The 15,728-nt window shown below is 37.2% G+C and overlaps 1 protein-coding gene across 3 annotated transcripts; it reads right to left on the reverse strand.

Annotated features, from left to right (window-relative positions):
* Positions 1 to 10,072: 10,072 nt before the first annotated feature.
* Positions 10,073 to 14,647, reverse strand: LOC146659568 (uncharacterized). Of its 3 annotated transcripts, none has more exons than XM_085421899.1 (6): positions 14,445 to 14,647; positions 12,242 to 12,334; positions 11,734 to 12,153; positions 11,281 to 11,435; positions 10,957 to 11,075; positions 10,073 to 10,693 (listed from the first exon to the last, which is right to left on the reverse strand). In XM_085421899.1, exons 2-6 carry the CDS (start codon positions 12,255 to 12,257, stop codon positions 10,561 to 10,563), a joined length of 843 nt encoding a protein of 280 aa, XP_085278025.1. In that variant the 5' UTR covers positions 12,258 to 12,334; positions 14,445 to 14,647; the 3' UTR covers positions 10,073 to 10,560. The 3 variants fall into 3 exon arrangements, with proteins under 3 accessions (XP_085278025.1, XP_085278022.1, XP_085278023.1); XM_085421896.1 differs by lacking the exon at positions 14,445 to 14,647 and adding an exon at positions 12,879 to 14,424; XM_085421897.1 differs by lacking the exons at positions 10,957 to 11,075; positions 14,445 to 14,647 and adding an exon at positions 12,879 to 14,426.
* Positions 14,648 to 15,728: the final 1,081 nt, after the last annotated feature.

Raw genomic sequence — 15,728 nt, forward strand, 5'->3', positions numbered from 1 at the left:
TGTCATTTTGAGCACATTAATTGACTTAAAAACACAAGTGAATGGAGCTGTCAAGTGGTTATATAACCATAACTGTACAAAAGCATACAAAGGGACAGATACACAGTTATTTGGGTATTATCACATATACATTACTGGCACAACATCATTATTTTATTATTAAGCAAAAACATTTCCAGTCAAACCATTACATGGTTTTATCAATATTAAACAATGCCAGCCAAGCATGTCTCAAACTCTGATATTGATAAATAAGTCAAAGCGTTAATTTTACTCTGACTATAAATTTAGAGTGAATCTAGCCAATCAAAGCTGTTGACGGTTCTGTCATAGCTCCCAAATAGTGGACCGGATGTCCTCATGTACTTTATCAGTAACACTGAAGGTCAAGGTGCAGGTTTTGTACAGTGACACACATCTTTATTCAGACGTACTCTCACCACTCCCTTCAGGACCGCAGTCCAACTTTCCTGGCTGAAAGACATCCCTTTGTCCTGTGGGCGCTGAAGGATATCCAGTCGTATCAGCATGTTTTGTCTCTCTTTGGGAGCTGGTGATTTGTCTGAATAACAGGATATGTCAAACCCTTATAAAGAGGAAGAAGCAGACTACAGTGTCCTCTCACTGTAACCTAGGTCACAACCTAGGCTTACTGACCTCCGTGTGATTGTATGGCTATTAGCTTACTGTCACTATGATATATGACTTGTGCCAGACAGAAAAATCCGCCTTCAGTAGGGAAATTTGTAAAGAAATGTGGAATTTGTATCCAGAGGCATCATTATCCATGTAAAACGTCTCTTTATCGAATTGTTGTAGAATTTGCCTATCTACCCAAAACCTTTATCAGTAAGTTACAATCTAGTTTAACATCATCCAAACAGAGACGCATGTGGGCCAAGGGCATTTGATGTTTTCCGAAGTGATATAAATGACAGAATATGTGTGGATATTCTTAAGGTGTGATTATACATTATTATATAACAATAACAACAACATTATCACTGCTTCATTCACTGGGTCATTGTGCTTGTTAATCTGGTAAGTCATATAAGAAAAGAAGAAAAATGTAACAAGGAGCTTTCTGTTTATGGTGCTGTTGTGTAATTTTCCAGATATGTAGAATATTCCAGGCCTTATGCAGACTTGTCAAGACAGGTCGAGGTTGATCGAGAACACATAATCCTCGTCTGAGAAAACATTCTTTGCTTTGTTTACTTCTGACGTTTTATCTGGATTTCTTTCTGATTTTTACTTTCAGGTTTGTGGCTTGGAATTCTAGTAATCTAAGAAATAAAATTCCACCCAGTCCTTCCTCTCACTGCAACTAACATTGGTTAAGAGTGTCAGCTAAATGGCTTAACTGGAGGTCAAGCTAACAATGGGCTTTTTGCTGTGTCAGTGAGACAGTTGTTGCATTCACAGCAGAAGAGAAACAGATTGTATCTGTTTAACTTTATTTAAGTGGACTGTCATGAAGCGCTTGTTTAAGTAGCTCAGATTAGAGTGTCGGCTCCTGAAGAAAAATGCTGTAGAAACCTGACTTTATTTCGTTCTAAAATATCCTCCTGCTCAGTTATTTTCTTTCACTTCTTAATTATTTAAAACAAATGGTGAAGAAATGATTGTGTTGTGACAAATAGACTACTGAATATTTTCCTTACAAAACTGGTATAAAAACTATCTGACAATTTGTGAAAATAAAAAGCTGAATGACAGATGAATTCTGAAATTCACATCTGTATACCTAGCACTGGTTACTAGAGAAGAATTTTCACACTGATCAGAACCCTATGATCATCCATCCATCCATCCATCCATCCATCCATCCATCCATCCATCCATCCATCCATCCATCCATCACTTATCCAATTCAGGGCTGGGGGATGCTCAAGTCTTTCCTGGCTGTCACAGAACAATAGGCAGGGTACACTCTGCCAGCCTGCCAGCCTTACACAGTGAGACAGACAGAATGTCCATGCTCACCTTCAACACCTACTGAAAATTTATGATTGTTAATTAACCTAGCACATGCATGTCTGTGGACTCTGTAAGGAAGTCAGAGTACCTGTGCACCTGTGAACACTGTTCCATTTTACTCCCGTGACTGGTTAAACTGAACTCTCTGCTAGGCATTCTATAGAATAATTCTGTTGTATTTTTAGAAGGTTGCAGAGCAAGTCAAACAGTCAGTTAGGAAGACAGTTGCTGTACACCAACTGCTGCACCTCCACCCACCAGTCTGTCAAGCTAATCAAGTTTGCAGATGACACCACCGTTATTGGACTCATCTCGGACGGGGATGAGTCTGCCTACAGGAGGGAGGTTGAACGTCTGGTGTCCTGGTGCAGCCACAACAACCTGGTGCTGAATGCCCAGAAGACAGTGGAGATTATTGTGGACTTCAGGAAGCACACAGCTCCACTCCCCCCCATCATCCTGACTGACACCCCCATCACCTCTGTGGACTCATTCCGCTTCCTGGGTACCACCATCACCCAGGACCTGAAGTGGGAGCCCACCATCACCTCCGTCATTAAGAAAGCCCAGCAGAGGATGTACTTCCTGAGGCAGCTGAAGAAATTCAACCTGCCAACACGGACGATGATGCAATTCTACACTGCAATCATTGAGTCCATCCTCACCTCCTCCATCACCGTGTGGTACGCTGGAGCCACTATCAGGGACAAACAGAGACTGCAGCGTGTTGTGCGCTCTGCTGAGAAGGTGATTGGCTGCAGACTCCCATCTCTGCGTGACCTGTACACTTCCAGGACACTGGGGCGTGCAGCTCGGATCTCAGCTGACCCTTCTCACCCTGGACACAGTCTGTTTGACCTGCTCCCCTCAGGCAGGAGGCTCCGGTCCATTCGCACCAGAACCTCTCGCCATAAGAACAGTTTCTTCCCCTCTTGCACACATGAACAATAAACGTATGACTGTTCCCACCACTAACACATGACCCTACGCTGTGTTCACTGCATCATTCCATGTTTGGCACTGATCACCACCTGCACTCATGTATATATCATGTATATATCTATCCACTTAGCACTTTTAATTCTTATTCTTATTTTTATTTTCATGTCTATTTAAGCGTAATTTATGACAGTATGTTTGCACTGAAGCACCGCAGCAATTTCCTAATGTTGTAAACCTGCCCAACATTTGGCAATAAAACCCTTTCTGATTCTGATTCTGATTATCAGGAATGGGCATGACTTTGTTGTTCATCTTGGTAGAGGTGCAGTTGACGTTTAGGGTGATACAGAACAAGAAGTGAATGACCTTTTATATTTCAAAACTTTCAAAGCATTTATTTATTTGCATCCATTTATTTAGCTGATATGTTTTAAGTGGAAATCAAAAGAGAAAAAAAAAGACTAGCAGGTTATTTATATTACATCTTGACTATAAGTAAAAACACTGTAGTACAGTAAATGTCTATATGGAGATTCCTGCTGCCCAAACTTATAGAAAAGGTCAGGATATGCAGGCTAGTATCTGTACCTCCAACTTTACACTACTTTACTTGCACCAGATCACCTGTTATTAAAATATAACGCCCTGCTATTTTTAGAAGGTTGCAGAGCAAGTTACATTCAGTTAAGAGGTCAGTTTCTATTACCAAACTAGGTGTAGCTATTTATTTTCATAGAAATGCAGTTGAGGTTTGATGTAATAGAGGCAAAGAGATGAGAGAAGAATAAGAGAGACAAAGACACCTGTTTGTAACAACTCAATGGCACTAGAGGTCTCTGTTTGGGATTTTGTGTTGTGTTGTACTTTGTTCTGCTTGCGCTACCCTGGGGCCCAGTGAACTTTGCTATAAAAGCTTCCTCTCCTCAGTCTCCCCCCTCCATTGCTCCATGTCCTGACATTGCTACCAGCTTTTTGACTTAGACCAGCTTAGCTATGGCATGATTTCTGGAGATATTTTTGTTTCTACAAATATATATATATATATATGCTTTACTGTACACTACTGACCTGTTGACAAACAAGTTGTCTTTAATTATGGTTTGTAATTTTAAGTTGTCACCTTGTCTGATTCCTCTCTTTTGTTTCAGTCTACAAGCTGAGCTGTGACAAATGACAGATCATCCTTTGCAGCTTAGATTTCTGGCTGGTGTTATATTCTGTAATTAGCTTCATATTCATGTATCTTTGATTTGAAACAGCTAATCAATGGTGGCAGTGTCTTTGTGGTTTGGGACTCTGTTGGCCTTTTAGCTGTGCTGAAAATGGCACAGGTTATGTATTTGTCTTTTATTCCCACCTGTCAATGTGACTAATAAAGAAGGTTAGGCATTACATACTGGCACAATGAGTGTGTTTACTGCTCAGCATATTACATAACAGCATAGGGGGCATACATGGATGCTGACCTTGATAAGAGGATAACCTCTTTGGCCGCATCTATTTGACTTCCTATCAGGATGAGGAAGTGGGATGTGCTCCGCTTTTCAAGGACAGCTCACAAATTGTCACTCATGCAGTATGCTCTGAAAATTTGCATTTAGTATTTCAAGCCTTTGTTGGTTCAAAACTATAAACAGCAGTTCTTTATTCAACCAGTTTTAGACATCAGTTTCAGTTTTATCTTCATTCCACAGTCTACAACTACAGACACTAGAAAATGCCATGTATTTCTGGGACAAATAGATTCTCTCTGCCTCTGAATAAATTTCAATCATTTGCACCAGCTCATGAAAGTAAAACAGATAGCACCAAAACTACAAGACAGTAATTTTGTGTGACATAGGAGACAGCATTTTAAATAGAACAGATTCTTAGGGTGTTACAGATATTTTGGAATTATGTGTTTTATCCAAAATTACAGTACAATTTGAGGTGAAACAAACTTATTTTGCCATGTTTAGGGCATTTTAAAAGATTAAATGATTTATAGTGAATGATTTTTTGATGATTTGATGCACAGCAATAACATGTTAACAAAGTTTTAGTTCCAGCTTTGTCATCAAAATGTATTTTATTGACATGCAGCCAAAACAAGGCTTCAGTAAATATAAAAAACAAACAAACACTCTCATCTAGTGGTCACATGCAGTCAGTACAACTCTTTACTTATAAAATCCAATATTATACAAATACTTGAAAAGCACACATAAATTATTTTGTGGTTAAAGATAAGAAAAAGTGTTGATAATTACATTGCATCAATAGGAATGTTTTGCAATGTATTACACCACCTGTCATAAAAATATGACAACATATTTTAGAAATTTGTCAAAAAACTTTTTAAGCTGAAAATATATTTTAAAATAAGGAATAATTACAAATGGAATTCACATTTTCATACCCAAATTTGAGTCGTCACACTGGACTTCTCTGAGAAGTCAGAAATTACAATTTCTCCTGATTGTTTTGGCGCAATTTCACATCTAAAAAGACTCACTTATAACTGGGTGTGTTTCCATACACCCATGTCCAAATCCAGAAGAAGCAAAGTTTTTTCTGACCTGTTAAGCCAATCCAAACTTTTACAGCACATCTGACTTCACTCACCAGTTTCTGTTTTGGAACAACTGTAGTTAGGATGCTTCATTCACTTAGATTTGAGAACAGCCATAAAACATCAGATGGAGTGTTGGACAGCTGATTTAAGACATTTCAGGAGATAACAGTGAATAGCACACCAGAGACTACATAAGAATAAAGTTACGTTGAAACCAAGCACACCATTGTTTTTCTTGTGACATTACCTATAAGTTTGATGTGTCACATGGCCCTCTTCCTATTGAAAAAACAAAAGTTGTATCCAAGATGGCCGACTTCTAAATGGCCACCATGGTCACCACCCATCTTGAGGAGTTTGCCCCCTCACATATACTAATGTGCCACAAACAGGACTTTAATATCACCAACCATTCCCATGTTATTACGGTGTATCCATATAAATGGCCCACCCTGTATTTTGCTTTTCTCCCTTTCAGAGATTTTTGTCTAATAAATCCTTCACATTTCATTTTCGTGCCTCATCACTTCCCCCCTCTACATTAGGTCTACATTTTTGCTGTACTCTTTCCAAAGTCCATAAGATTTTGATAAAAGTAAAAAAAATTAATTTATGTCTAAAGAGCACTAAACACTGAAGGCACTGCATAAAACTGACACGATGTTCAGAATTTTATGCATCTGAAATCACCGTGTAACGTACATACGCGCTCCGTTTTTGCGGAAAACTTGACCTCAAAAACGGATTGTGAAAAAAATGAAGTTGACATGAGGAGATGATGAGCTAGTCCTGATGTTACTAAATAAGAAAAGAATGAAACTGAGATTCTATGTTCATCTAATTCTCACGAGAAGACAGCACCAGGGTTTGATCTGGAGTTTCAGACATATTTCAGGATGTCAGTGGGGCAGTTTGAACATGTTAGCAGAGATGGAAGCTCATCCAAATAGGCAGAGAAATCATTTCATAGCTGTGTGCCTGAGGTAAAACAGTTTACTGTTTACTATTTTCCAAATCATAGTATAATCAGTACAGGTGTGCAATTTGAGCTACAAGCACGCATGTGAATGTGCGAATGTGTGATTGTTGTCTAGGTGTGGGCTAAAACTTGTAGACACAAAATAAATAAATAATAATAATTGAGAAAGGATTGTATGATGCACAGAAGGCTGAAGCTTGCCAATCAAATTATAGACTAGAACAGTGGTTCTCAAACTTTTTTTACAATGAGTACCACCTCATAAAATATATGTCTATTAAAGTATCACCCTTATGACTGACATTAAAGTAAAGTAGTATAGGCCTATTTAACACAATATATGCGAGACAATTTGATTTCTTATATGAATGTTATTTATTTTAACTGTCATAAACAGGATGTGATGTGATGTGAATAATTCTGGTCAAATGTACAGTGAACAAACAAGCTGATGAGTAAGATAACCAAAAAAATGTTGCACTGTGTTATAGTCTGACAGCTGCTGGTAAGATTGACTTGCGGTAGCGCTCCTTCCTACACTGTGGGTGTAAAAGTCCACTGCTGAACGAGCTGCTCAGAGCTCTTACTGTCTCATGCAGGGGGTGGGAGGTGTTGTCCATGATGGATGTTAGCTTAGACAACATCTTCTCCACCCCAACCTGCTCTATGGACTTCAGCGGACAGTCCAGGACAGAGCAACTTAGACCCTTTTTTGTAGACTGCATTTGTCTTCGTGGACCAGTCCAGTTTATTATTGAGGTGAACACCCAGGTATTTGTACTCCTTCACTGTATACTTACAGTTTCCACGAGCTGTATACTCCTCCTTGCATACTTTGTAAAGCAGTTTGAACTTCCTTTAAGGTTAGAGGCTCCCCCAGCTCCTTGTCTTTCTTGATTTCCCTCTCCATGAGCTACAAGCATCTTCAAAAAAAGAAAAAAAAGAACCCTTTCTCATCCTGTATGTAAAGCATACACATCCACAAATACATTTTTAAACACACCATACTTTGCCTTCACCACCATTATTCTGCCCTTTCCGCCTCCTGAAATTCACAGGACTCTGGTAGGAAGTTTTTTGAAAAAAGGAGCGCCACTCCACCACTGGCTGTGTTTAAATGACTCAAAATCCTTTCTCCCTCCCATTCCCTCCAGTCTGTCTCAATTAAACAGTCTGTGTTTTTCTTGGACCATTAGCACATTTATACTCTTCAGTTTGATGAATTCATACACACTGACTCGCTTCCTCATATCTCTGGCTTCATTCAGATTTAAAGGAGAAACTCTGAAGTTACTCATTACAAAGATGCAAGGATAAATAATGACATAAAATAAAATAAATAATGACATAAAACACAAAGCCTCATCTGTCATGTTTAATTAAGAACAGGACACTAACATAGGCCTTTCATGGTTAGCAACAGTGAATTTATTTACAGTGCAAAGCAAAAAGTGTTCCAAACTGTGCAGTTTCCTTTAAGGCAAAACTCCCGACTCCCATAAGGTGTTCTCTTGATCCATGGTGAAAGAATAATCCAAAATGTGTTATTTACAGATGTGCTCATGCCCTTCAGTACTCCTCCCGTGGTTACCTGTGTGGAGTTCTTTTTTACTGAGAGAATTTCAGGAGACAATCTATCTGTTAGTTATATTTTATTGTTGGGCAGTTAAAGATTCGACTTGCGTAGCAGTGGACTTCTCTGCAGAAGTCAGGCAGTCTGCACATGCAGAAGCAAAGTACAATTCATAATTCATTAAAGTATATATTAGACACATGAAAACAGGAAAATAATTGTGATTGGCTATTGATGGGGAAATACTGTGGTTTAGCCTCAGCGCTCCCTGATTTATCTGGTCTTTGACCACCAGTCTGGGATCTTGCCCTGTGTGAGAAAGCTCCTCCTACCTTACAGTTGTTACCAGGAATGTTTTATTTTCATGCTGATTTCAGTTTTAACTGACACAATGACGTCTCTACTTCTTGTTGATTAGAACATCCTGTTATTATACACCCAAGGCCAAGCAGCCTGTGCTGTCTGAAACTGTGTCTTTCTGAAACCTTCTACACTCAACTCTTTCTATCCCTCTTGGGGTTAATACTTATATCCTTTTAAAAGGAGTTTAACAAAATTTATTATGAGCATACATTGCAATTAATTTTAAAAAATAACATAATATAATATTAACTTAAATGGGAGATTCTCCTGAACTTGTTGCAACATAAGCAGCATTCTAGAGAAGACTTGGTCAAAACTTGTTATGTAATTTATTTCTTCCCTCACAAGCTATCTTTGGCTTAGCTCAGTCATAGTTTCCTTCCTGTGGTAACTTGGTAACAAAAACAAAAACAAAAAAAAAGTATTAAGAAAGCAAATTTCCCTAAATCGGCGTATTCTGAACCTTTGGCTGAGTATTATCTGTTTGTGTCACTCCTGCCACTGATGCATCAAAGTCACTCTGTAATCAAAAAATATTTGACAACCTGGTAAAAGAACATGCAGCAAAATGTGCTGAAGAACAGCATGGCAACTATTTTATAGGATGTTTTCTACAACTTGCTTCAAGCTCCAGAATATCGTTAAAAGAAAGAGGGGGGAAAATATAATTAAATACATGTTTAGTTCTCAGAATTGAGTGTGACATCCTTGGCAGCTAATTGATTTTCTTGATCCCAAAGCTCTTGTAGTGTTATATATGATGTTATAAGATGACCTAGAAGGTCATCTTATAAAACAGTTAATGATAGCTAACTGGGTTTTGAGAGAAAAGATTAAATATAAAAATAGAGAAAAACAGATTTCAAACATAGGCAGCCTACATACAAATTTGACATGAGGTCTGAAAGTGTAAATGTCCTGTTTTAGGTTCATACATTTAATTGTTTTAAAAAAAGACTTTAAAACAAAGAGTTTAGACCCGCCTACTCTCCCTGCAGATTCCCCAGGGATCTTCCAGAAGTGATGACATTATTTTTTGGAGAATTGATTTGTTAATAGGCATACCTGCTCCATATGTTACCATGGCAATTTAGCCCAGTAAGAAGTGAACCACCTTCTTTGTACAAAAAAACCAACAATAACCCTGCAGTTATCCAGATAAACCAAAATCCTTCTTCACAGTCCAGGACTTTGGTAGCAGTTTTACTTTAAAGGGTGCTGATAGCGTAGGTGTGGCCACAGCTGTAACAAAACCAGGAAGGAAAAAAAAATCCAGAGAATTGTTCCTCTTTCTGGATTAAAACGTACTTTTCTTAGAAGTAAGAACCAATATATTCTTTGAATCATCCACTCTTTACTTTCCTGGGGATTCATAATGTTGTGAGTTTGCTTTTTAATAACATTTTGCTGTCAGAGACAGAGAAAATAGAGAAAAAGAAAAAAACAGCAAAAACAAAAGAAAAAAGGGAGAGATCTGTCTCATAAAGACTAAACAACTGAAATATCAGAATTACCTTTGAGAATTATTGCATATGATGTTTTATCATGCAATCTACAAACCAAAGTACAGCACAGAAAAGCAAGGAATAAACTGCATTTAATATCCAATGTATTGTTATTTGTTTATTTTTGAGCACTGAAAGAAAAAGTATAATCTTTACTTAAAAAATTAAAGGGTTTTGGTTTCTTTTTCTATCATGAAGCATATAGAAAATGGGACAGGCTACAGGTTCACCCTTATTAGATCTTAAAAACACAGAAATAAAACCTTGTCAAGTGGCCACATATGGTCAGTACAACTATTATACAAAGTCCTTTATTATCACTTTATTTAAAATGCAGTCTAATATAAAAGAAAATGGCAACAACGAGCAGTGTCAGATGTACATAAGAAATAAAGCAGCTTTGTCATATTACACAGAAAATTAAAATAAACTGCACAGACACATTTTACATGTCATGTGGGCAAGGTTAGAACTCTGAATTCAGGTATCAAGTATTTACATGTGAATCTGGTATGTGTATGGTTTAATCACAGATAAATTCTACTCTCTTATTTCAGGGCACTACAATATTTGGGCGATTCAGAATAGTGTGTGTGCGTGTGTGTGTGTGGGAATAATCAGTTTTGCTGTTTGATGCTTTTTTCTATTTACTAAAGTCAAGCTAGAAGTTTAACTCCTTCTCACACATCCAGTAGTAGTTTTTGTTACATTCAGCAGTATCCCAAATGGACCAAGTTGCACTTTGGTACGCACAAGTCCAGAGTGTAGAGGATGAGGATGTTTGTCCGAAGTTGCTAGAAGAAAAAACAAATATGTTTTCAGTGCATGAGGCTTTGGAGTGTTGAGGTTGAAATGCGCCTAACAAATAGCAGAACAGCAGTGGCTCTACTAAGGCTAAATGGTTAATAATTGTTGCTTCTCTGCTGCTCTTAACCAACTAACTACAATCAAAAAAGGAGTCCTTTGGTGTGTAGCTCTTGCCTCAGTGGGCAATCAGACATTTTATAGTGTAAGATAACAGGATCGATGTGGTGATTTAAGATTCAAAGGGCCTCACTTATAACACAGTTGGCTTCCATCCACCCATTTCAATGTCCACATACTGCTCATGTTGTTCCACTCATATTTGAAGCCGATCCAAAAATGTACAGCCTGTCCATAAGACCTGACAAAATCCTGTTTTGAGGGAAAGTGGTTTTAATCTTTTATTCACTTTGGTTGGAGGATGACAATAAAAGAATTCAGACATTTCGGAACATGGGAGTGCAGAACACACCAGAGACTAAATCAAATAATAACTATTGTTGTTGCAATACAAACGAGAGTGGCTTTATTCTGCTAAACGTTTTAAGTTTATAGGGGAAAAAGTTTATCTAAATACCTTTTCTGCATCATCACTGATAATCACCAAATGAGCTCCAAGCCTCTCGCAGTTTTGTTTGGCATCCTCCCAGGTGGATTTAAAAGAGGAAAGGCGGTAGCAGCTTGACCTTAATCTTTTCCATCCCGGGGAACATCTTGGAAGGTTTGGTAGCGCTAAATAAACACGACAAGACTGAATCTTTATGAAACGATTTCCATCCCATTTATCACCAAATAAAACATTTATAGCTCAGTTGGTGCAGAATTTTCAATCACATTCATCCATCGCCATAGGTACTGGAATAGATAAGTAATGTTTGAATTTTCTGACTTATTTCTTTTACTTACTAATTCTAACTTTAGCTTAGTTTAGCTAATTTTCACTGAAGTGTTGTTTGATGACATTACACATGTACGTGTCTTTCCAATTTCTAATGCAAGTGGCTTGACTCTTGAATCAGTTTTGTTTTACCTTGATTCAGTCTGCTGTTTTCTTCAAGCAGTTTGTCTTTCTCTTGAATGAGCTGATCAATATGTTGATTCATTTGACTGTTCTCTTCAAGCAGCTTGTCTTTCTCTTGAATGAGCTGATCTTTATGTTGATTCAATTGACTGTTCTCTTGATTCAGTTGACTGTTCTCTTCAAGCAGCTTGTCTTTCTCTTGAATGAGCTGATCTTTATGTTGATTCAATTGACTGTTCTCTTGATTCAGTTGACTGTTCTCTTCAAGCAGTTTGTCTTTAGTCTGCAGCAGCTGATCTATAAATTGATTCAGCTGCTCTTTCTCTCGAAGAAGTTGGTCTCTCTCTAAAAGCACTCCTCTGATGTCATCAGCTGACACTGAGGTAAAATTGCAAGTTGAACTGTTTTTTGATTTGTTGGAATTCTCATCTACAAAGTGAATCAGATATGGGTTTGTTCGTTTGTTTGTTTTTGTTTAGTTTTTACTGTGACTTGTAAAATGTGGGCTGATACATACCGACTTGTAGCCACATATAGACATTGAGTGATGATTGTATGACACATAGCAGGCCGAAACTGATTCCAGCCAACTTGTAAATCGTTGATCCTCCTACAACACACACATCTTACATCAAAAATGTATCATCAGCATAAAGAAAGTTACATTTTTTGTTTTCTCTGTGTTTTCATGATGTTTAAATCTAATTATAGAATCCAGCTGTCTTGCATGTACATTTTGTTAACATTGCTGCATTGCATATTTTTCATCATCTTAGCTATGGGCCTGGAGCCCTACATTCTTCCATTACATTTATACAACTTTGTACACTAAATTACTTTTATTGTCATTTCTTAATGTAATTATGCTAGTATGTAGCTTCATTTTTTTAAACACCATATAACAACATTTTTATGTGGATGTCCGTCACACTGAAAATCTTTTTGCCTTTGAATGCAGATGACATATCTGGACCCAGGTTTCTCTGCAGTGGTTATTGTTCACAAAAGTAGATTAATTAAGAATAAAAGCTAAAACTATAATCCTTGATTAATTTGCCTTTTGTCAAAACTTTTGTGAACTATCAATTTAGAGAGAAATGTAAATTATAATGATCATACCAGAGATGAAAAGAGTAAAATAATTTAAGAGATACCTGGCTTGTGATTTGCTCTTGTTGTTTCTCTGCTATCAAGAGCTGAAGTGACAGAATATTGAGTTTCCATTCTTCTTACACTGACGATCTGAGAAAGCACTGTTTCATCATGTAAGCTGAATCTCTTATTGTGGCTGTTGCCTTTAGTTTCCTTTAGCCTTTTGTTTCCTTGTGGTAAATTAATCATCTCCTTTTTATATTCACTGATCTTTAGATAGTATAGTTATAGTGGTTGTGTCATGAACCACAAAAAAAAGTGTAAACAAAGGAAATTATGATAAATCTCCCCATTTTTTAAAAATATAGAGCAAAGGCCTATCGGTGCTTGCATAATTATTTTCTTATGTTGCCTTGTCTTTATGTTACCACAAATAACCTATTATGTTTTTCTTAATGAATAAATAACTAACATTTACAAATTTAAAAAGTATCTATACACACCCTATACCACACAGTCATGCAGTTTTACTTCCTATGAGTTCATATCCTGTCTTGAAGTTATTTGACATGTTTAACATTATTGCACTGCTATAACTGTACACTTCTTATTTTGCAGTGTTTGGGTTGTACATATACATTTAACTTAAACAATTTTCTACCAGATTTTTGTGTTTGTTGCTTTTTGTTGACCATGATGTAGTATAAAATAAACCCCAGTTCCAGACTTATGTTTGCAGGCAGGAACTATGTTAATTATTTTAAAATGCGTTATATATCTTGTGGTATGCATAACCTTTAAATCAGTAGAATACAGCTTAGATTATGTCCAACAGCAGAAAATTACATAATAAAATCTACAATAAAAGAGGTGCATTAGGTGGTATAGGCATAGGAATATTGAACTTAATTATATAATACTTTGTACTAATATCATCTATGTTATGTTTACAGTACGTTTTATGTTCATCTGAACTTGTTATTCAACGCACACTTAAACCTTACTTTAAGTCTTAAACTTAGCAAAAATCCTCACAGGAAAAACTTACTGCTAAAGATTCAATAGATTTTAAACTCAAACTAGAGTCCTGAGTGCTTGATAAACTGGACTTCTTCTGGGTCTGTGAAGACGTTTCGAGGTTATTTCAGTTCTAAAACAACTGATGGAGAGTTATTATAACTCATAGTGAGGTTGTAGACATGTTCCTGAGGTCATTACCCACTATTACTCATGACAGCCATCACATCAGTCAAGGCATAAAACGGAACTTGGATAATTGCAGTCCTCACTCACCAGCCATGAGCCATATTTTTCATAACATACGTCTGTGTTATGAAAAATAAGTTTTGAGAACTGCATGATGAGTAATGAGAATGACTTTTCTGTTGTGAGAATTGATTGAGGAAAAACTGCAATGAGGAAGTTCTTCAAACCTGCATTCTTGAGGGGGCGACTTCACCCCAATGAAGTCAATCCCATGGTGGTACTTTCTGGTTTTTAGACAACATCTGCATGCTTTTTCACAATTTAACTTTAAGATTCCATAGTCTGCCTTGTGTAATGTAATTGCTATCACTGAACGGCTGTACTTCTCATTTTTGAGCGGCGTTCAGTTTGTGAATATTTACCTGAGAGTGGATCCCAGCTCTTTTATCCTTCCTGAGGAAAAAAAAAGTCTTTGCTGGACTTTCTTTACCAGGTGAAATGCATTCAAAGCCAAGGTCAGATCAGCTGTGATGTCAATGCCCAGGAACTTATTGGCAACCTGTTCTGCTTGGAATTCAAGCATTCCTGTAGTCTGCAATGACCTCCTTGGTCTTGCTGGTGTTAAGGACCAGGTTGTTTGATGAACACCATTCGGTCAGGCGCTGAACCTCCTCTCTGTTGCGAGTCTCATCAACAAAGACAATGGAAAATCAAACTTGTGGAGTTATTCAGTAACATCTTTTATAGGCCAAACATTTATAAAAATTAACATTAAAGTATATACTTAAATGTTAGTAAATTCTCCCGAATTTGTTGCAACATAATCAGCTTCCTAGAGAAGGATCAATATTTAAAATTGCCTATACTGTATATTCTATATGTTCCCTCACAGCTATCTTTGGCTCTGCTCATACACTTATTGACAGAGTGACAGCCATCTTGCTGTCATAGATCCCAGTTCTATGACTATGGTAATATAGATAGTGTAATAGCTTTCTTAGTAAGGTAAATAGGTTCAAGGGTGCATTGTGTTCCCAAATAAATTTTTGCAAATCTGAGTTATGTTGAAGTATTAACTTGGTAAATTACTCTTACTACAATCATGATCCAAATTTGCCTCGAACAGCAGGTCTATTTAAGAGCTTTGGCTCCTATTTATGGAACATGAATGTTCTACACATTTTTCCTGATGATAATTTCACATAATCCAATAATACTGATCCACACTGTATATAATAAAGAGTCTAAGCTTCTGTGTGGTTGACACAGAGCTAACTGGCTTGTAGCTAACTGGCAAACATTTAGCAAGTTGCAGACAAGGGGAGCTATTTGTATTCTTCATTGCTGACGGGTTTTTTTTCTATGAGTCAACACCATGAGATAAAGCTGTATTTTTCCTGCATGCGAGCCACATAGAACTAAAATTCCCATGATGGTTCTTTTTTTCCCCTGAAACCAACATCCAGATATGTATACACACTCTATACCACAATGTCATGCAATCTTACTTCCCTTATGATGTCATTTCCTGTATTGAGGGTATTTTAAAAAATATCTACTATCATTGCAGTGCATTAATATGGTTGCCCATCTTCAACAGGTTTCTTTCAGTGGAAGCAATTGACTGTGTGGCATGTTAATGGCGTAAGGAAACAAATGCAGACATGTGGAGACAAGTGGAGATTAACTGAAAGTGTGCTGTTTAT

The sequence above is a fragment of the Rhamphochromis longiceps genome, linkage group LG11 (assembly GCF_057381845.1).
Source record: "Rhamphochromis longiceps isolate RC_006_pf linkage group LG11, R_longiceps_female_GT1.1, whole genome shotgun sequence".
In the NCBI taxonomy this organism is placed as follows: domain Eukaryota; kingdom Metazoa; phylum Chordata; class Actinopteri; order Cichliformes; family Cichlidae; genus Rhamphochromis; species Rhamphochromis longiceps.